General features: G+C 40.8%; 2 protein-coding genes across 2 annotated transcripts; both read left to right on the top strand.

The window, feature by feature from the left end:
* Positions 1-8,809: 8,809 nt before the first annotated feature.
* nrl (neural retina leucine zipper) lies at positions 8,810-12,646 on the top strand. Its single transcript, XM_030772128.1, has 4 exons — positions 8,810-9,415; positions 9,788-10,075; positions 11,883-12,098; positions 12,500-12,646. The coding sequence occupies exons 1-4, from the start codon at positions 8,810-8,812 to the stop codon at positions 12,644-12,646; spliced, it is 1,257 nt and encodes a 418-aa protein (XP_030627988.1).
* A 3,025-nt stretch (positions 12,647-15,671) lies between these two features.
* LOC115810890 (GTP-binding protein REM 2-like) lies at positions 15,672-22,927 on the top strand. The gene is made up of 5 exons (XM_030772918.1): positions 15,672-15,697; positions 17,389-17,696; positions 18,069-18,142; positions 21,022-21,199; positions 22,629-22,927. The coding sequence occupies exons 1-5, from the start codon at positions 15,687-15,689 to the stop codon at positions 22,925-22,927; spliced, it is 870 nt and encodes a 289-aa protein (XP_030628778.1). The 5' UTR covers positions 15,672-15,686.
* Positions 22,928-23,251: the final 324 nt, after the last annotated feature.

Here is a 23,251-nt window from a genome sequence, read left to right as displayed (position 1 = left end):
GTGATAAATCAAAGTTATCATGTGTGTTTGTGACTTTCACAATTAGTTTAATTATAGGATAAAACATCCAACTCATTATAAAATTTTGTGCAGTGGAGTGTACAGTTGATGACCTATAAGAAAAAGTGTCAGTTAGTCTAGAATTTCAACTGCAGTTCCCACAGATAAAAAATGAATATATGTAGGTAATGTAATTGAACCAAATCAAATTAAAAGATTGTGATGTTAAAGGCTCAAATCAGAATCAAAATGAATTTCAGATCCAGAGGCTCTTAGGGCATCATTATCTCCCAGAGTACTGACTCTCGATAAATTTTTATAAGAAATTAATTATTAGTGCACCTCTATTGCTGCAAATTTCAGCAGTAAACAACTGATTTATTATTTTATTATTTTTATTATTAATTATTTATCATTTCCTTTTTTTTTCTTTTTTCAAATGATTCAAAGTAAACAAATGTATCTCTACAAAACCTCTCACAGTGCATGGTAAATGACTGCAAGATAACGGCATAAGATGACATCAGCTGAAAAGCTGAGTAAGTGAAAAGCAAGTAAGGTGTTATAAAATCTTACAGCATACCGTGTTTATGTATTTATTTATTTATTTATTTATGAAAATTTAAATTACTCAAGAAAACAATGAGCTGATTACGACACATAATGAATGGCTGCAATGTGTTCATAGCGAGTCCAGGAATACATCAACAAATAACACATAATATAATAATATATAAAATATTATGACCTTGCAGTAAAGTAACGCAAGTTTCTACTGTCTGTTTAATCCTGAGAGAATCGATCTGTTTTGATAACAGAACTGAAGTGCCCATTTGCATATAATTACCCATGACTAGCCATACTCTCACCATAGTCTTACAGTGCATTAAACATAACCACCTATACCAACACCAACTTTACCTTGTTTTCAAGTTGTGGGTGGAGGGACAGGGGTGTTAGAAGTGCCCGGCTTCTGTCTACATTACAGACAGTTTATTAAAGCACGAGGATCTGTTAATCTGACACCAGATTACAGTAGGGGAATCAGCCATTTAATACTATGACTAGCCTGCTAATCCTTCTCATAACAAGATGCATGTCCAACATAGATACCCTATTCACAACTGAACACAGATGCATAAAACATAGATACCCTATTCACAACAGGACACAGATACATACAACATAGATAACCCATTTACAAATCGACACAGATGCATACAACATAAATACCCTACCTACCCATACTCAGGTAGAAAATGATGTAAACAGTAACATATAGCAATCTCTCTCTCTCTCTCTGTCTGTCTCTTTCTCTCACACACACACACACACACACACACACACACACACACACACAAAAAAACACTTTATGAAAAAAAAAACCCCAAAAAACAAAAAAAAACACTTTTTGCAAAATTGTTGCAGTTTCCTACATTTCTTTGCCAGCCTAAAGTTTCCCCCAAAACAGTGACTCAGTCAGTGCTTCAATAAATAATATATGCATCTTTCATAATCCACAGACAACTGGGACTGAAATGCACAGAGCCTTGATCTTGTTATACTCATAAAGTGGGTGAATCATGGACGGCTTAAAGGATAGGGGGACAACAAATTGGTGCATGAAGGCTTAACAGTTCAAGTGACAGATTAGATCCTTTTTCCCAATAATACCTAGATTAGACACTTAGACTGAGACGGGTGGGAGCAGGTGGGGGGGAGACAAACAAGTGCTGACTGTGTTGTGGGATATAAAAAAAAAAAACAGAACAAAACGAAACAAAAAAAAAAACAATTTCATCTTGTAAATAGAGGGGACTATGTTTTAATCAGAGCAAATACAATTTAGTGGAAGCACACAGAAAAAATATTTCCTGTGATGATCCGCTGTACTCTTATTAGTTTTGTGTTACATTACAGCCATCACACACCCAACATTTTGCCCTGTCCTTTTTCCAAGGGTTCAATATAGAAAAACGCCAATATATATTACCCACTTAGACTAACCCAGTCAATTAACACAGTATTTAATGGTGCAACAAAAAGACCTACAAAAGACATTACAAAACATGACCTAAATGACAAATCACATAGGTTACACCCAACACTACATTTTCATCGTCCATAACTATACGGATTACAGTGAACATTGTATATTAAAACATATGCAATGAATTTGTAGAAGACTGTTGATCACCCAAACTATCAATACTCTGAATGAATGAATAAATGAATGAATGAGCAGATGACTGACTGAAAGAATGAATGAATGAATGAATGGTAACATGGTAAGCAATATAACTGAAGGAGCTGAGATAGAAAGTCACAGAGCAGAGACGCAGAATGATAGAGAAGGAAAGAGGGAGATGTGAAGAACCATTCTGATGCCTCTGAACGGGTTAGTCAGGACAAAAACATGTATCAGTGGGATCGGGAACAGCAGAAAACAACTCTAAACTCAGCCGTTTCCCGGCAATCTGCATCTAACGGCAACCCTCACAAGCAAACCGTGTCACACGCTTTTCGCTTCTCTCACTCTCCGTCCACTTTTCTGTTTTTTATCTCTTCTTGAGCACATGCCCTCTTCCAACCTCTCTCTTCAGTGCCATCCCTTCAGGCGGCTTCCAGGTAAAGGCCCCATTAGACCCAGGTTGACCATGTTCAGAAGGTGCTTTCACAGTGTCATTATAGACATGTCCGGGAGAATCTGGGGTCACTGTGAAGATTTAAGGCTTTTTTCTCCCTCAGCAGTGCTGAGGTAAGAGCTCTGCCTGTTTGTGTGACTTTTTGGTTTGTTTCGCGCGCACACACACGCACACGCACAAACACACACACACACACACACACACACACACACACACACACACACACACACACACACACACAGAGTATAAGCTATGTATGGGGCTGTATATATGGCCATGTGAATGAGTGTATATATCATACTAAAGTACATGGTGTTAAGTATACTATGTGGATTTGTATATTGTGGTAGATTGTATGTGTATATGTGTATTTTGTATGCATAGCAGGAGACTGCACTTGTTGCATCCTTAAACCAGCAGCACATTACTGTCCCAAGGGCTTCACATTTGGCCTTCCACTGATCTGGACAGAACTCATTTCTGTAGCTACCGGAGCATCTATCCAGTCTGCAAATGTTTTAAGGATGAGTGACACTGTTTGAGGCATCACAATATTTCAGCATCCCATGAGACATACTGCAGATGAGACTATTGCAGGCAGTTATGCAAAACAAGTGACTGAAATATTGCTTCACACTGGCCTCACAGAGAAATGTCTCCAACCACAGTGCCCTCTTTCAAGCTGACTGAAGTACTGTTTGATGCAGTACACTTTTATGGTACCAGCTGAAAGATGAAAGACAGAGGATTAGTGGTCTTAGACCCTGGAAGGGGTATGTTTGTTTGTTTGTTTGTTTGTTTTGTAGGAGACAATTTCAAACACAGATGATAACTGCTCTGCAATGCCATAAAAATACGTATAAGGAAGATATTTGATGTAAGGCACATTTGAAAGTATTTATTATGAAGTCCATTTGATGCATTGAGTGTTTTATATATGTTTTCTGTCATTAAATAGTTGAGAATTCAGTTATATTTAGATAGCCTGCTCATTGCGGTAATATTTTTGAGATGTTATAATGAAAAGATAGGGATAGGTATGAGGTAGGAGGAGCTGTGTATGGAATAATGTGTGATGTCACATTTTAAAGTTACTATGAACTAATACTGAGTATATGAAATGAGGTATATGAGGTAATAGGTTGGCACTGTGAGTGATGATGTCATATGGATGTGTGTGTCATAATGTATGAGGTACAAGGTTTAGAGCCGTTGATGTATGAGGAAGTACAAGGTTAGTTCCACTGTTTTATCCATCCCTATCGTGGCATGAGGCCCTGTTGGTATAAGCCTTAAGCTTTTCTTCCGGAACCTAGATGATAGAATGATAGAGAAGAGACAGAGGGAGGAAAAGAGAAAAAGACTGAGAGGAAAAAAGAGGATCATGATTACGTATGCTGTCCAGCCTATAACTGCTTTACAACATCTGGAATTGTTAAGTGTAGTGTGGTACCACAGAATGACAGTCCATATACAGTGGAGATCTTTCTGACTTTAGCATTGTCTTCTTTAAAATGTCTGTTTGCTTGTTTGCTAGTTTGTTTTGTTTTGTTTTTCTTTTAGGTGGTTGTGAAAATACCTGTTGGGGAAAAAAGGACAAGATGAAGCAAAGGGGGAGGGGGGGGTGGTGAAACAAGTAAAAAAAAAGAATCAAAACATAACATGTAAAAAGAAAAAAAGCCCTCGACTCTAAATTTTCACAGTGTTTCAGTGTTTCAATTAAGAATCACAAACATGAATAAATGTCTTCATGTAAGCGTGTGCATGTGAACATGTGTGCGTATGTATGCACATGTGCATGCGTGTGTTTGTGTGTGTGTGTGTGTGTGTGTAAGAGATTACTCTCCTCATGGTACTATATCTACCATTTCCATCCCCTAAATCAGATTTACTTAGACAATATTAATACACTGATTCCTCTACGAGACATCATTAAGAGACCCAGATTAACATGTTTATCTGTACAGGGTCATTAAAACCGCTCACTCTGCATTTCTCTGCATTTCATGGTGGCTAAAAACTCTGAGTTACATTGTTGGTGAAAAGGAGGGGGATTTGACGAGAGCAGAGGGATTGGGAATTGGAGACAGACATAAACAAAGCTCCATCACAACATATGAAGAACAGTACACCTCTGCCATTTAAGAGGACAGAGTTCCTGAGTCCAGATGGTTTCCATATGAACCAAACACAGTGGTGTCTGATTTGGCTGAGCAGTACACAAACCTGTTGATGCTTTATTTGGTTTTGTAGAAAAGTAGAAAAATATGCAGAATTGGTCATGAAGGAAAGTTGGATGAATCCATCTACAAATCTACTCACGTAGTTATCCTGAGTCAAATTTCTCCTCATCACTGTGCTCTGACAAATTGCCTTTTTGATCAACACAAAAAAAACTGTGCTTTGGACTGAGTAAATATTTGTTAATATATTCATTGTGGTGGAACAGTAACAGCCTCGTGCTCCTGATTTAATTTCCAGTAGGCTTTGATGCCCTTAACAGAAATAATGTACCATGGACAAAATAAACACATTTTTTAAACCAAGACCAAGATGTCACACTTCTTCAGTTAGATATGAGCTTTTTGCAGCTAGACATGCTATAATTATATTTTTCTTCTCTTTTCTATGGTAAATCATTGTCATAGAGGAGCATTAACATTATACTGGTAATGGGCTTTCAGTCAGCGTGGAACCACTAGGTGGAGGTAAAGATGTTCAACCTCAAAAGACTCTCACCTCACAGGGCTAAAATCACACCCTCCGATCCATATGTGTACCTATGACTTACCTTATGAATATTTCATCATCACTGATATAAGCCAGCTCTCACAGGGCCCAGTCGGCATGACAACCGGATGCTTGGAGGGTCAGCAATCCTCAGAGGCTCTGAGCGGAGAAACATTATGACGCAATGTTTAGGTGTACACAGTCCAGGATGGATGCACGTGTACGCAACATTTCGAAACAGCTTAACTCTTGGAAGTCTGTAACAGTCCGAGCAACGTACGTCATGTTTTAAACGAATGGACATTATAGAGTTCATTTACCAACCCGCATGTTTAGAAATCCCGTTTCTGAGAAGAACTCTTTCATATGTTTATGAATATAAATTTGAATACATTTTTTTTGTCCAGCGAGTCTCCTTTTTAAAGTCCCCTTTTTATAATCCGGTGTCCGGTGTCCGGTGTCCCTCAAACGCCTGTGGATTTCACTGGGCTACTAATACGGAATATACATTAAAACTGTATATTCAGAATTGAGCCGCTTGAGGAAGAGAGATAGGGGGCAGGATTTGGGTGGGGGGGGTACATGGCTTTAGAGCTGGATAGGCGTTAGATAGAAAGGGGCAGCGCAACAGGGAGACAGAGGGTGAGAGAGGGATTTGTATTTGTGGGGAGGGAGGGAGGGAGGGGGGGTGGTGACACTCTCCGTTACAAAGTAGCACACACAATTGCTCATCCACATACACACACACACAGACACACATGCGCCCTGAACGTCAGTCGGTCACTGATGAGGAATGAATGGTGTGCTGTACTTCCAGTGGGCCCTTCTCTTTATGACCCCCGGTAAGAAGAATTTAAACTTTCTGAATTTTTTCTTCTCTGTCTATCTTTCACTCTGTCTGTCACCACTTCTCTCTCTCTCTCTCTCTCTCTCTCTCTCAGTTCTCTGAACTTGTCACAGTCACCTTCATTATAAATTTCTCCTCTGAGACTTTCTGTCTTCCTCTCTGTTCCTGCCTGACTGACTTTTCTAATCACAAACACAAACAGCTATATGTTATTTTGTACTCTTCTCTGTGCTCCTCCTCTCTTGCTTTCGATTAATTTAGTCTTTCTGATATTAGATGTAGATGAGTGTTCTGTTCTTGACTGTGACAGTTTGCTTGCTGACATGAACCAGTTGAGACAACAGGAGGCAAATTAATTCACTGAGCAAGACCAGGAATAATGATTATGGTGATGGTCGTGATGAGGATTCAAGGGTTTTCATTACTTTTGGAACTTTAATTAATCTTATTAAAACTAGAATGTGATAATATTTAATACTCTGTAGTTTGAATTGGGATTAAGTTTGAAAGTAATGTTAGTTAAATTCTAATTCATATTTTCCGCTTCGATTGGTGCCTTAATTATTTTGCTCCATGGTTGTGACTTCAGAATATTAATTTTCATTTACAATATTTTATATAATATGAGGACCATAAGGATCTTCTTAATTATGGCAAATATTCTTATATAATATGGCTGATGGCATTTTTCTTAGATTTTATGAAGTAATTTCTCCCAGTGCTCTATGTGATCTAAGATAAAATACCTAGAAAATAATTTTATTTTAAACACATAAATGTTCAAAAATGTTCTCATTACATGAGGTTGATTTCTATCTGGGGAATGTAACCATATAGTATGTATATATTAATTTGAAATCATACTGTGTGGCTTGAAGTTATCTGTTTGAGGTTATTCAGGGCTAATCAGGAGTTTCCTGTGTCTTAGAGTAATTGGTGTCTGGATTAAGATTATGGCCGGCACCCGGGATTGGATTTAAATCATTCCTCCTTTTAATCTGAATCAGATTTGAACATAGTGGACTAGTGTAGTTTACTCTCACATGTCATGTACTCCAAAGAGGTGTGAACACAATCAAAAACTATCAATGCAATTGAAAGCCCACTATGACTGACTAATTGATTGACTGATTGACTGACTGACTGATTGACTGACTGACTGACTGATTGATAGATTGATTGATTGATTGTTTGATTGATTGGTTGGTTGATTGATTGATTATCGGTTGATTGACTGATGGATTGATTGATCCCAATGGGGAAATTATTTTCCATTTTCTTCTTACATTTGCATGGGGTAATGCATTATATTTCGTCTCAATCAAACATTCCATACAAGTGACCGATGAAGTTCAGGTGTTGAGGTTTGTTAAAAACAGGCTTTGAATTTTCATGGGCAGACCCAGTGTTGGCAGCTTCCTGCTCAGTCTCACAAAGTCATTACGGAAAATGCAAGGGATGGTATGTGTGAGGAGAATGTACAAGTGGCAGATTTGGACTTTGTGCTAACAAGCCTTCAGGTTCGGGTCAAACCGTTGTCACTGGGAATATATCAGTTAAAGATTCTTTCACATAATATTGTTACATGTGGAGGTAGCAACTATACTGCTTTTAAGGAGGTTAATATTAGAAGGAATATGTCTACAGTCATTATACTCATGGAGCACAAATCCTAGACCTCTCTCTCCATCTACCTGTAAACAAAGCTGTCAATTTAAACTGACATTTACTGCCATGATATTTATCTGCCAATGAAAAGTCATTCATAAAAATGGAATGGAATTCTGGCACAGGATGCAAAGCGCCACAGAAATAAAGATGTTTAATATGGATTCAAACCTCCAGGAATATGTTGGATAAGCGTTCACAACCATGAACTCATACACCTTTTTTTTTTGCTGTACAAAATGGGTCTGTTAGTGAGTTCACAGCTACCCCCCCCCCTCCCCATGAGTAATGTGTTTGACTGAAAGGAGTGGCTTTCACTGCATTTGCCCTCCCGACCCTCCCCTCTGTGATGTTATCATCACTCCAGTTCCTGGCTGGTGAATTACAGGCAAAATGTTCCAATAACACTTCAACAACATTAAAAAAAAACCCTTAAAAAGAAGACTTCCTCTCTCCTGCATCATCTTAATGCTTCTAACGTAATCTCAGTAAAAACAAGTTTAATTCAAGTTGAAAACTGAATTCTCAACTGAATTCACAAACTGATTCTCATTCTGAGTTGGCTAGCACTTATCAGTGTCCCCTCTCTCACTCTTTTTCAGGACCAGGAGGTAACACAGGAAGTAGTCTCTAAAAGAAGAAAAGCAGAACCAATCAGGTCTCTGGAGAGGGGCGTTGCAGTTGGTCCTGTCCAACCAGGGCTCTGAAGAGGGGTGATATTGTTAGTCCGGTTCATTCAGAGCACTGGAGGGGGCATTATTGTTATTCCTGTCTCTGAGTGGAGACCACGACCTGTCGCTGTGTTGGTGGACTGTCGAGTGATAGAGGGAGAACGTGCATCCACACACAGGAATATCTCCAACACACGGAGGTTTCTTCCCATAGCAAACCAAAAGTCAGTTCCTCGTGAAAACCGGTCATGTCATCTCCCTCCCTCCCCCTTCCATCGCTCCCTCAGTGTCCTCTGGCCATGGAGTACCTGAATGACTTTGACCTGCTTAAGTTTGAAGTGAAACCAGATACTCCTCCTCCACCATCCTGTCCGTACCCAAAGCCTAACCTCCATCAGGGTCCATCTAGTCCCCATTACACTGGCCGTCCTCCACAAGACTCCAGCCTGAGCTCCAGTCCTTACACCTCCCTTCCTCCATCTCCAACACTCAGTGATGCTCATCCTCCTCCATCCGCCTCCTCCTCTTCCTCCTCCATCTCCTTCCCTCTCTCTATTTCTAACGGTTACGTTTCTGGACTGAGCTCCACCTATCAAGGGAACCCAGAGGGTAGCCCCGCTCCTGGTGGGCCTACCCAGTGCCCAAACCCTGCTTCATTAGAGGACCTGATCTGGCTGGCAGCACTGCAGCAGCAGTTTGGGGGGGAGGCAGGAGGTGCAGCTTCGCTCCTTGGTGCATTGGGAGGAGGACCAGAGAGAGGTGACAGAGAGAGAGCTGTACCTGGTGGGTTCCTTGGATGTGAGGATGCAGTAGAGGCACTGCTAAACTCGGCTGCAGCAGCTGTCAGCTCACAGGTACTATCTATATGACTATATCTAAGTATAGAGTATAGAGTATAGCTCATTTACATTTATTAGTCCAGAACATACAAGTGTGTGTCACACGTGTTGCTACATGTGCTTTACGGAGTGAAAAATGTAGATGAGTTCTCCCTTAAGAACAGAGAGACTTTAGGTGAAGGATAACATCAGACATGAGATAAGGGACAGGTTAAGATTAGATTAGACCCAGTCAATCTGGCATGAAATAAACTCAATACCCATAAAATGCGTATATGTGTATATGCGCATATATGAACTTGAGCACATTTCTGTGATTTCTTGTTTCTCTTGTATCATCCTCTCTCTCTCTCTCTCTCTCTCTCTCTCTGTTGTCCTGTCTTGCAGTTTCCCATGTTGTCACAGAGCTCCAGCAGCAGTAACCTTGGTGACTCAGGCAGTGACAGTGGAGGTGATGTTTCCTGTGGCAAAGCTTCAGACATGTGCCATCGCTCTCTCCTCTTTGTCTCGTCTGCTCCTCCATCTCTCCCCAACGCCAACCCACCCACTGCCCCCTATCCACAGCCTCCCAGCCCCCAGGGCCGCCTTCAACACCACCAACAACATCATCACCCACACCATCCTATGCATGGTCATCATCATCATCATCCTCATCATCATCTCCAAGTCAGCCAGGTACAAATAGTGGGTTAAAGAGAGTAAGGATTCAGATTTTGATGAGAGAAATGAGGGGATGAGGGAATGAAGCAGAAGAAATGAACACAGTGGGTAGTGGAGATAGAGACAGAGGCTGGAAAATAGAGGCAGAAATGAAGTGGAAAGTTGGTATGACAGAAAAGAAAAAAAAATACAGACTGGAATGCAGTAGAGAACTGATACAGCAGGGAAAAATAGAGGCATAAATGAAGTGGAAAGTTGGTATGACAGAAAAGAAAAAAAAATACAGACAGGAATGAAGTAGAGAACTGATACAGCAGGGAAAAATAGAGGCAGAAATGAAGTGGAAAGTTGGTATGACAGAAAAAAAAAATACAGACAGGAATGCAGTAGAGAACTGATACAGCGGGGAAAAATAGAGGCAGAAATGAAGTAGAAAGGTGAGTGGAACAGTATCGGAGAGACTTTACAGTGGAGAGAGGGAGAGAGGAAATCATCTTTTGATTATGCCGAATTTTGATTCTGATATCATTAGCAAGGTTGACACTGTAAACGCGTGATTTTAGCTCATGTAAGTGACATGAAGAACCATGAATCAGCATGACCAAAAGAACACAAGCTTGGAAGAGACAGTTTGGACAAAAGAGGGAGACAGGCAGAGAATTAGAGAAATCGTCTTGTGGATTAATGATTCACGCCGTTGTTCTTTTTATGTCTTACATTACTGTCCCTTGAAGCGAGTTCATATATAAAACCAATGTACACAAGGAAGCAAACATAAAATAAAGATATGCATGTATGAATATTCAAACAACGTCATGACAGCTGGTGCTAATGAACTGAACATTCTAAAACAACTCAGCACATTTTAGTTGATGGATGACTGTACATTATGTATGACTAGAGGCAGATGTACAGTGTCTGTCAGTAGCGGTAATTAGCATTACTGATTACACTTAATGAGATCGAGCTTGAGGCGGAGTAAAATGCCTAAATGCCATGAAAAATGTTGGTTCAAGCAAACAAACTGACAGACTTTGGCAATGATCTAAAAATAAAAACAATTCAGAGTGTAGATGGTGATGGTTTCCTTCCCCTCTCAACATTCTTAGTGAGGAACGGTTTCTTTCCTTCCTCCTTCAACTGGTGGGATTTAGCTTTGGATGGCGTCCCAGGAACTGATTTCACCACATACATACATTGATTCTATTTTATCAATCCAAGCGATAAGTGTTATGGATTTTTTCTGGGTAATACAGAGTAATGTAATGTAATGTTATTTTAGAAGCACACCTGGTTGTCCTGGCCTTGCTAGAGCTGTATCTGTATATGGAGCAGGCTATGAGATTATTATAATATCTGCTATTATTGTTGTGTAATCCCGATCACTGTCACTCACACTCAGTCAGATTACGCCATAGATTATAGACATGTGCGAGCAAAATGTGCACCGTGATACTCGCTTCGATGCTTGTACACCTTTCACATGCATGCTGTGTGAGGGGGGACAGTGTACACGTGCATACACATGCGCCAAGGCACGAATAATCTCGCAAACCAACAAACACGCAGAACCTCAGGAGTAAACAAGACCACTGTACTTATATGTATTTCCTAGCATCATCATACATTCAAGTAATGAGAAGGTTGTCAATCCTGTCAGAACACTGACGTCATACTACATGACATTCACGCAGGCTCAAAAGAATTTTGCCAGTATGTGCACTCAATTCACAAGTAGTTGTTTTCAGTCTTGCACTACATCAGGCCTGTTTTAGGTGTTTGTAGGTCCATTGACTGTGTCCCTGTCTTCACTCTCTCGTAGGGTGGGGTTGATGAACGTTTCTCTGACGAGCAGTTGGTCAGCCTGTCTGTGCGGGAACTGAACAGACACCTGCGAGGTGTGAGTAAGGACGAGGTGGTACGTCTAAAGCAGAAACGCCGGACGCTAAAGAACCGTGGTTACGCACAGTCCTGCCGCTACAAACGCCTGCAGCACAGGCATGCGCTTGAGTCCGAGAAACACGTCCTCACACAGCAGGTAGAGCTGACTGTCTTCCTCTTTACACAGATAACAAAAGCACCCAAAGCCACCGCACAGCAGTTACCACAAAGGCAATCTGATTAACAGATGAGATATATTTTATACAGTGTGCTGAACATTTACAAAATTCATTTCTGAGTTCATTTGGTTTCTCTGGAAAAGAACAGAGGGAAACTTGAAGCCTGTTGCTGTTATGTACAGTTGAGGCTAAAGTGTGACACCTGATTTGGCGGATGACTGCCGTTTATCACACTGATCAGATTTCAGAAACAATTTTCAAAATATAGCCACGGTGTCACTATGAGCCTCGCTGTCTTTGCACTTTAAAATGATGTAGCCCCCTTCTCTCTCTCTCTCTCTTTCTCTCTCTCTCTCTTTCTCTCTCACTCTTTCTTTAGCTGGAGCAACTCCAGTGTGAGCTGTCTCGAGTGCTGAGGGAGAGAGATGCATACAAAGCTCGCTATGAGAAGCTCATTGGCACAAATGAGGCCCCGCCCACTCACAGCACCAACCCGCCTTCCCCTCCTCCGGACTACTTTCTCTAATGCTCTCCAACCACAGAAGACATAAGAAAAAAACAGAACCAAGAGGAGAGAAACGGGTCAATGATCACTGAACAATAAAATACTCTTGAATTTTCAGTTCTGTGGATACTGGATTGGGGGGGGGGGGGGGGGGTAAGGGTTAAATGGAGTTCTACAACTTGATCAAGCTTCTTGATTTTCACTGTTCAACTTGGAGAGTTTGACTAAAACCCTGCACTGTTTGTGTTTCTTTTTCTTTTTCTTTTTTGCTAAGGCAGTGGTCTCTACAACTAGGTCTCATTTTAGGTTTTACAACCACATGAAATTCACTGTGGCTGACAGAATTGATTTTTTGATTCAACATTCTTGACCATGCCTACTGATGAGATAATTAGAGGAGATGAGGTCTCTCCTGCTGTTAACTGAAGGATAACAGTCAGCTGCTATTTAAGATGTTGGCCCAAACACTGATTGCTACAACTCAGAGTATGTCAACCACAAATTACAGCAACTGTTACACAGCTGAAAGGAAATGGTCATGTGAAATTGAAATGGGAAATTTTGACTGATGAAATTGTAACAAAATGTCAGGTTTTTTGAATTATAAGAAAATGTCATTGAGGTCTTTTGAAATAGTCAGCCTGCGACAGAAATGTTTTGAAACATAAGTTAATGCCAGTGGGGAAGCTATGACAGAGAGTTGAAATTAGACTCTATGTCTGCTTTTTCTTTTCTTTTTTTTTTCCCATCAGAATCAGCATTTTATATGTGTGGTCTTTCAACTTTCCAATATTCAAGCCATGGGGCTACCAATCATCTATGTGATTCGTTCCAAGTACACAGAATACATGGCAAGGCAATCAGAGCATTGTCTTTTGGTATTCAGCCCTCTGTATTAATGCACCACAGACTTTAGTTATGATGGAGCAATGTGCTACAGACTTTTTTTAAACACTATGTTAGGTAAGCTAGCACAAGCAAGAGTCACAGTTTTTGTTTTCTTCTTCTTCTTCTTTTTCACAGCAATAACACCTGTGTGTAATTTAGCTCATGCTCATTTTAAGAGCATTTGTTCTCCACGTTACTGGAGTGACAACCTTAAATAAGAATGTAATTTAAAAAATCGAGTGTGTTCTTTGCATGTTCCAGTATGTAAATGACTTTCCAGGGGAAGCATAAGAGAACCAAAGCGGTCCGAAAATGATGGCAAAACATAATTCCGTGCTCATCCAAAAATTGTTGAGAAGGGAGAATTATATAATAATTTTTATTTACAGTTTATGACTTTAGATTTAAAGGGCTTTTGCTGTGCTGCTGGTGATAGATACAAAAAAAATGACTTGAATGACAGGAGAAAATTTTTTCTAAAAATGCTTTTTACTGTCAGACGTGAGAATTCTTGCTGGTGGCTCCATTACAAATGCAGAATCATGGCTTGCCATGACAAACTGAGTCAGTGATGAACATGACAGAGTGCTTTATGTGGTTTTGAGTGCTTGTGTCTTCTTAGTGAATCCAATAATGCATTTCAAAGTTTGTTAAGAGTGAGACTGTGGAAGAGACTAACAACCAAATTCACCTCCGATTCACAGAGCTGGTCACTGTGGGTTCCTCTTTTTAAAATAATAATAATAATAAAGAAAATGACTAGGTGAAATGCAGGGACATGTAGCAAGACCTCTCTTCACTACGTTCTGCATGATTCTCTACACTGACTTATTTAGTAAAATGTCAACAGAATGGCGTTACATTACAACAGAAGGTTTCTCTCTTATTCCTTTTTTTCTTTTCTTTTCTTTTCTTTTCTTTTCTTTTCTTTTCTTTTCTTTTCTTTTCTTTTTCATTTTTTTTTTTTTGGCTGAGCGTAGGTCAGTGAACAAATTTATCTGTTTAATTTATTGCCCTTATTTATTCACAGTATTATTCTTTGTTTGTTTGTGTAATAATAATTTCCATTTGCTGGGTTATCACTTTACTCACATGCTTAGTGTGTATTCTATTATTTTATAGCAGGATAAATATAATCATAATTATGATTGTTTGACCATAATTACAATCATTATTGCCATCATTATGGTTTGTGCACCCGTTGTAGTGGTTTCCTATGAAATAAAAATATTTTTAACATACGTAGTTTTCATTTCTGTTATGCTGAATCTTCCGATTAAGATACTTGATTTTTCTTTATTGAACATTTATAACTCCTTGTCTGTTGCCATGTCATCTATATTTTTTCTCCTGACTCTAGTCTTGTTATAAGTAACTTCCTCCTTTCTCTTTTAACCTTTTCGACACAGTTTTTCTCTGTCTAATCAACTCATTTATCCTCTTCCTCTCCCCATCCTCCACCTCTCTCTGTTTCTCTCTCTGTTGCTGTCTTTCTCTCGCTCATTCTCTGTGTCTCTCTCTTCTCTATAGAGAGGCAGTGACCCTGGATAAGTACTGTTTGGGATGACCTCACCCTTGCCCCTCCCTCTCTCTGTCTCTCGCGCTCTCTCTCTCTGGTTAATACAATGGAGGTAGGATTAGAGGTATAATAGGCATGGGGCAGCTCACTGCCGGGGCTCATTGTACATGAGAGGGAGGCCTTTGTGGGCTGGACATGCACAGAGGTACATGCACACTCGCCTCACTTCTATGCCATGGTGACTCTTCACACACACACACACACACACACAGACACACACACACACACACAGGATGACAGTGCACACTGACTGCTAACACACACGTGCACGCATGCACGCGCACACACACACACACACACACACAAACACACACACACACACACACATGCAATCTCTGGGGAAACAGATAACATCTGACATACATAAATGACACTTGTAATATCTCTCTCTCTCTCTCTCTCTCTCTCTCTCTCTCTCAAATGTACAAGTTTGTTGACATATAAATGTCACATCAAATCACGTTTAATTAGCATGCAACCGTGATGGTGATGTCATCATAGATCATCCCTAGTTATGGAACAATCATTGCAACTAGGATATGTTTCCAAATACACATAGAGACTAATAGGGGGGCGGTTATAATTGAGGAAACAATGATAAAACTGTTTACTTATAGTTTTCAGTTTTCGGGTCACCCATTGCCCAGTGGGCAGAATGAAAACTTATGAGGTAGTTCACGAAACAGGCTAAAATAAACTTACACACACACACACAGCCAGAGAGAGAGAGAGAGAGAGAGAGAGAGAGAGAGAGAGAGAGAGAGAGAAAGAAAGGGAAAGAGGCACACACGTCATGCATTCTCAGACCCTACAAACACAACACAAAACCAGTCAACAAGACATGGCATTAACTATAGTTGAAAAACCTGGGGGGTAAGCTGTTGCCTACTGCCACCTATTGACAGACAATTACACGCACAGCTGTTTGGCACAGTGAAAACTGTACCGGAGCTCCAATTAACGTTCAGTGCATGCATACCTACATTTACTTGTCACATGAATTACTGAAGAGCTCACCTCTGAATGTCAGGCCCATTAATATCTTTATCTAACTGAGTCCCACACTTTCGCAACGGCTTATGATCGCACGGCACAGCGTAAACTTTCCTGTCTTTCAGTTCATTTCCGCATCGCTATGAGTCATTAATGCAGATAGGAGAGGTGCGGGCTGGCGCTCCACGCCGCACGACACATGAGGAGATAAAAAAAAAGGTGCATGTGTGAGTGAGTGAGTGAGTGAGAGAGAGAGAGAGAGAGAGAGAGGAGGGAGGGAGACTTGAACGTTTTCACTCAGTTGGTGCTGCGAGTCGTGCGCCAGGTAAGTGAGGAGATCTTCGCGCCTTTGAGTGGGAGTGTGCGAGTGCACAGGGAGGGCAGGATGCTCTCGGGAATACTTAACAATCACCTGATCCATTTGAAATACACATGTTGACAGATGTGCAAGAAGAGACAGCATTGTGGGGAAAACGTAGAAGGTAGGGAGTTGGACAGGAATATGCTGAAAGAAGCACGTAGGTAATTTTAATAATACTTCAGTGCTGATGTTTTGCTTGCTGATCAACGGTTGTGTAAAAGCGTAGCCTAGGTGAAAAAGGTTGCGAGGTATGGAGAATACCGTGGGGAGGCACAAAGGTAGCCTGTAGTTATTAACGCAATGGATGTGTCATATTTGTGGTAGTTAACTGAAACTGTGGAAGCAGGTGATGCTGTAACGTATTGACAAATGTAGACGAAGTGATAGGCATATAATGAAGAGTGGACTACTGACATTATCATGAATAATACTTTCAGATTTTTAAGTGAACTGTATCTGAAAATGCCTGGCTCCATCTCTATTTTTCTTAATCTTCTATACACTTCAGCTCATTTTTAAAATAGTTATAAAACTCTCTCTCTCTCTCTCTTGCTAATGATTATGTTCTTAGTTACATCGAACATTATGTTGTTGTCATGTTTGCTGTTGCGGACATTCCTGTCTGCTTTATTGTAAGATGATAATTTCTTCCATTTTCTGCCTTTTTTTTTTACATCATTATTGTCTTAAAATTTAATTTCCTTAATTCTTAATTATTTTCCTGTTTGTAGCATGTGTTGAAACTCACATGTCATTTGCTTATGCACATTATGTTATATTTTGAGTATTTTGATTTATGTCTCTTGTCATGATTACACACACCATGTATGCTCACTTTTGAGGGCTTCTCCTGATCTTTTCTTTCAGTGTAGCACTGAATCATCTTTCAAATGATCATTGTCTGTAATAAGTAGTATTTAACTGATCTGTGTCATTTTACAGTGGTAGTATGACTCTATCAAGTGCCCCACCTCTTCGAAGAGGAAGTACCCCTGTGCCAATCAAGCATCAGCTCAGAAGGGAAGAAGCAGTCAATGATGATTGTGATTGTGCACCTGGATTAGGCAGAACATCCCCTCCCCCAATCAGTTTTATCTCAGCTGAGAATGAGTTTATTACTTCAGGAGTAGATGGGAGACAGGATGGCCCTTTGCGGATTGCGCTTCTTGGACAGAATGGAGTGGGCAAATCATCACTGGCTATTGCCCTTGCAGGAGATATGGATAGGACTGCATCTGTGGATTCTGAAGGTACAATAATTAAATAGGGTTTTTTTTTTTTAAAGCACATTATAAAGCATATGGTAATTTAAAACAGAATAACAATGTAAGTTCAACATTGAGGTCAGCAATATCTTAAACGCTGCAGTTTTCCTTTTTTTACTCGGCTGAGGACAGAAAGTTCTCTTCAGTAGTGCCGAAGTGTCTTTGATTCCCATTTAACGTGAACTTTGACAGCCAAGATGTCTGCAACTGCTGCGAGAGCTGTCAATCTATGGGGGATCAGTTGTGGGGCAGCTGTTGTTTACACTCTAGTGGGGACTCTTTACTATTACATAAACTGGCCTCCAGGGCTTCTGTGTCCCCATGGAGACCTCAGGTGTTTTTATGTCTGTCCCACAGGAGAGGGCTACGTTCGAACAGTTACTGTGGATGATGAAGAGAGCACAATTGTTATCTATGACAACTGGAGGCAGGTGAGTTAGAATCTTTTTTTTTTTATCTCTTCCTTACTTTCAGGTCCTTCTTGTTGTCAATCAATCAGTCATGAGATGGTAGATCAAAGCTATCAGGTTTTGGCAAGAACTTATTCTATATCTCTGTTAGGGATGCACCAACTGTGAAATTCTGGGCCGATACTGATACTGACACTGATGTTTAGAATAACAATCTGGCCGATGCCCAATGCTGATACCGATATTTAGCTTTGGCGTCGTCTGTGGGGAATTTTTTCCCTTTCTCAAATGCTGTTATTGACTGAGTCTTGCTGGTGGTGGTTTGTGCCGTCTCGGTGTCTATTTCAGTTCTCGGTTTTTTATTGGCTTTCAGGTAATCATTGTACACTTCTTAATGTCTGCTTTTCAAAGGGCTGATGAGATTTGTTGTGTTAAAATTCTTGCTTGTAGTGCCTCCTCTTGAATTGTAACTGGAACATGTTTTACAAACTACATATTGTTGATCTTTCCCTGAGACGGTGAAATACTCCTACGCGGCCGACATTTTCTTTCACTTTTATTTGAAATCGAACCACACATGCACATGGCCCCCATAGCCCTCTTCTGTCATGCCAGAGACGTGTTCAGCCAGTGGCTATGACGGGTGGTATTATAGTAGCCTACTGCCTATTGGATCTTCTCTGAATCTGCAGCTGGGTAGGCTACTGTTGTCTGAGTCAGACAGCAAATAACCAGCACAACATTTAGCCAGCGCAAAATTGATGCGACACAACAGATAAACATCGGCCACTGCCATCGGTGAATGTCATTGTATTTCCCGATAGGCCAATGGCAGTCAACAAGGCGAATATCAGCTTATACCAATGTACGGCTGATAAATCGTTGCATTCCTAATCTCTGTCTCTCATTTTCTCAATGTGGCTCTCTCCCTGGTCCTCTGTCCTCTGCAAATATTTTGCATTTAGAAGCCTAGTGTCACTTGGATGTGATATTTCTATGTTTAAGATTTTGTCTGTGCCCGTTTTTCACATTTCATATCAAAGGTGTGAGACGCTGTAGAGTTTAAATGCCCAGCTTGCCTCCCGATGAGATCATCTTTGTATTTCAAGTAAAATACACTGTGCAGAGAAAAACAGCTTATGCTTTTGTGAAAGAACAGCAGAGAAGCCTAAGCCTGTGACCTCAGTAATTGGAACATCTCACCCTGGAAATTGCTTCTCACTGCTTGGCGGAATTTATAGTGTCCCTCTGGTAAACCACAGTCTAACTTTCTTTTGGATTTTAACCCCAATTTCTCTGAATGTGGGATCACAAATTCCCAGCACAAGTTCTCAGTCAGTTCCCCAGTAAGTCCCTTTCATGGCACAACCCCTGGATCATTCTGCACTTACAAGCATCCCCATAGAAATAAAGACTTTAAGGAGGTTGACACTACTTCACCTAGATTCTCCTTTAAATGTGCAGGTGCCACGTTGCCAGGAGCCTCTGAAGTGTCATGATGGAGAGTGTGCTCTAGATGGTTGATCCTCCCAGAACACTGCCAGTTCTGTTTGCAATTCCAAGCCATGTTGGTGACCCCAGCCAAAGGGGCACTGCACACAGTCATTTATCACTGAGCCACCCAAGTGCTGCCTGGATGTTATTTTCATGGAGTGTTCGGAGGGGATGCTTGTTTAGCTAACGACCTTTCACAAGTTTCCCAGTCTACCATTTACCATTGAGACCATTTACCAATCAGGGACAAAACATTACGTCTCACAGTTGAGCGTTAGGTTAAATATGATCTCTGTTGCTCGCTTGGCCTGCTCAGGGTAACAGATGATGAATATTATGAAAGAAATGGACATCATGCTGTTTTGAATCATTTATTGGTTCCCCATACATTGTTGCACAGCTTGAGATGAGGCATGGCCACGTGTATCAGGGACCTTGTCATTCATCTGCCTGTGTGATTCATTGTATTACAGCCCTTTTAAAGACGATGCTCTGTGACCACTAATATGCCAGTCATGCCTCTGTGATTCCGGTTATACTGACAGTAATGGAAATACAAGACACTTTAATTATATTTAAATACAGCAGGTGTTAAGGCTAAAAAATAGAAAAGGAGTCATGCATTTTTTTGTTATTTAAAGACAATTTTTAAGGAGATGGAAAGCAAGGTGTGCACCACCTTGTTCACATGGCCTCTTTCAATTGAAATCATGTTAGTATTCACGTTGTATAATGCAATGCAGAGACATAACAATGAAATGGGTCATTTTCTGAGTGTGTATAAATCATTGTGGAAGCACTGTAACATTTACCTTGCTGTATCATTCATATCATCTCAACAAAGAAGAAGTTGGATGAATGTGTGTTTTTTTTTTTTTTTTTTTCAGATGTCTGATCTACAGTCATTCCCACAATCCTTTGTGCCTATAGAGCCTCATTTAACTCTGAAGCAATGCTGTTGTAGAGCCCAGCCTTTGTGGACAGACCAATAATGTTCACTTTGTTTGGTTGTTGCCTGTAGCTGATGTGGGTTAAATGGAACGCCATAGGATATTTTAAAAACAGCTCGCAGCAGAGAGAGCGGAACACAGTCTTACTCAATACTCAGCATGCCTTTCTAACTAACTATTGACTTAACTGAATGGGTTTTCGCTGCATGCAAGAGAATACCACCCTCTAGCAGATCTGACATTCTCATGAGGCTGGAGGGACACATTCTCATGAGGCTGGAGGCTGGGGAAACACAGGGAAATATAGTAACTCACCATTCTTAATTCATTCATAATAGAACGATAGCCACAGGAATAAAATAAATTACGATTAATGGTCTGTTAAATCATCATCTCAAAATCCATTCACTTTCTGACTCATTTCCGTCTCTTTCTTTATGTTTTTTATTGTCTCAGGATCTATCCATTCTGCAATGTGAGGTGTGTGTGCTCGTGTTCTCTGTGACGGATAGACGTAGTTTCCACCGCACGGCTCAGCTCCGCCTCCTTCTTAGAGAGACTCAACCTCAAACTCCCATCATCCTTGTGGGCAACAAGAGTGACCTGGTCCGTTCGCGAGAGGTCAGCACAGAAGGTATGTCTGCTCACGTTTTACTTTTGTAATGCTTTACCTATATATTTAATCAACATGATCAAATTTCACTAGAGTCACTCTATTCACTCTTTGGACTTGTTTTCTGATTTGAATCTGAGTGACAGATTTATGAAACCCAATCTAGCGGTCCTTCGTATACAGGGAAATTTTTTTTTTACTTAATGACTCACTAGGTTGTGAGACTCCTCTCAATATGAAATTTTCTTTGCTCTGCTCATAAATCTCACCCACTCCCTCCAGTCGCTGTGGTGACAGGCTCTGGTCGCTATCCTATATTGAGTCTCGGCTGAAGGAATATGATGTGGGGAGATTTATGAAACCATAGATGTAGAGTAGCAAAGAATGGCAGCAGCGCGTGGTGTAGGAAGAAGAGGGGGATGGTACTTTTTAACAGCTAACCGTACAGTGCCACACACATGCACGCGCGCACGCAAGCATTCACGCACACACACACACACACACACACACGCACACAAACACAATTTGTGCAAAAGATACACACATCCTTTGTAGCACTCTGCAAACCCACACTCACACACAACCAAAACTAAAATCAAACCATCTTCAACCTTTCCTCCCCACCCTACCCCACCCCCACCATGCAGTTCATGACTGTTGTGTAATCTCATGGTACTGTGATTGGAGCCTGAGGCAGGAGGAATAGTGTTTGGGGTTAATTGCATTTGGAGGCGTTAGATGGAAACTGGAGTGTTCACTGTTCCAGCTTCATTTACAAGACACTTGCACGGGCTTTTAGGAGGAGAGAAAATTAAACCTCGAATGTTTTGTTCTTCTTCTTCTTCTTTTTTTTTATATCTTTGTAGACAGATTAACCTTTAATTAATGAAATGTATTTTAATTGCAACCAATTAGGGTAATTACAATCGACGTACTGTATCTTCCCCCTTGGGATTCTATAATTGCTGTCTTTCCATTTTATCTCTTCCCTTTTTCGGGTAGATTTTTTTTTCCTGGCCGAGCATTTTTAAACATGCCATCCTGGCACAAATGCTCTATCTTTCTTTCTCTGTCTTCCTCCATCTGTTTGTCTGAATGTGATTTGTGAGTCCATATGGTAATTGTAGAATGATGTTGTTTATGCAGACAGTCAGGAACATAATGGATGAATTACCTTGCTCTTGGTTTGGAGTGTTTAGAGGGCAGAGAGGCAGGAGGGTGGCTGAGTCACCCTGAGTTGAGAGAGAAAAACACGAATGGAAGAGACTATTAATGTGACCAGTCTGCATCACCTCACTTCATCGCATACCCCATAACGCAACAAGAGTTAACCTGAGATGAGATAACCTGAGATAAACTCTACTTATTCATTTACGCTCTCTTTTTTTTCTTTCTCTTTCTTTTTCTCTTTCTCTCTTTCTCTTTCTTTCTCTCGCTCTCTCTCTTTCAGAGGCTCGATCCAGTGCAGCTCTCTATGACTGCCTGTACTTAGAGCTGTCTGCCTCTTTGGATCATCGCACTGACGAGCTTCTTGAGGCTGCTGTAAGGTTAGCGCGGGGGGAGAGCCCAGGAACCCTGGGAGCCTGTGGGGGTAACGGGGCTGGAGGGGCCCGACGGGAGAGCCTCACCACCCGGGCCAAACGCTTTCTCTCCAGTCTGGTGCCCCGCTACCCCCGTGAGAGAGACCGGGAAGGGGGCAAGTTTTTCAGGCAGAAATCCCGGTCATGCCATGACCTGGGAGCTCTGTGACCCAGATGGCAGACAGAGAGAGAAAACAGAGGAAGGAGAAGTGAAGAGGAGTAAACAATGTGGAGGTAGCATGTAGGAGTCTCCATATGAGACAAGTAATTTAGAGTAGAATGATGAATAATAGCAAAAACAGAAATAGCATCATACATGTAGAAATGTTGTTATTTGCATCTTAGGCCTGTAATGAGCTCCTACATGCCCAGTGCTTTCTCTAGAGTGACTACTGTATATATCCCATTATCTGTTCTGTACAGTAATGCCACCGTCACTAAACACTCATCTTCTACAGTTGAAAACGTATTAAAATGAAAATCTGTTGGTGAA

The sequence above is a fragment of the Chanos chanos genome, chromosome 4 (assembly GCF_902362185.1).
Source record: "Chanos chanos chromosome 4, fChaCha1.1, whole genome shotgun sequence".
Lineage (NCBI taxonomy): Eukaryota > Metazoa > Chordata > Actinopteri > Gonorynchiformes > Chanidae > Chanos > Chanos chanos.
Note: the sequence above shows the minus strand (reverse complement) of the source record. Positions and strands in the feature narration are given on the sequence as shown.

Excerpts from the sequence above, each read along its gene's own strand:
- nrl (XM_030772128.1), top strand. The coding sequence starts at position 8,810 with ATGTCATCTCCCTCCCTCCCCCTTCCATCGCTCCCTCAGTGTCCTCTG. Across the intron at positions 10,076-11,882 it reads ATCATCTCCAAGTCAGCCAG|GGTGGGGTTGATGAACGTTT; the intron begins GTACAAATAGTG and ends ACTCTCTCGTAG. Across the intron at positions 12,099-12,499 it reads AACACGTCCTCACACAGCAG|CTGGAGCAACTCCAGTGTGA; the intron begins GTAGAGCTGACT and ends CTCTTTCTTTAG.
- LOC115810890 (XM_030772918.1), top strand. Across the intron at positions 17,697-18,068 it reads TGCATCTGTGGATTCTGAAG|GAGAGGGCTACGTTCGAACA; the intron begins GTACAATAATTA and ends TCTGTCCCACAG. Across the intron at positions 18,143-21,021 it reads TCTATGACAACTGGAGGCAG|GATCTATCCATTCTGCAATG; the intron begins GTGAGTTAGAAT and ends TTATTGTCTCAG.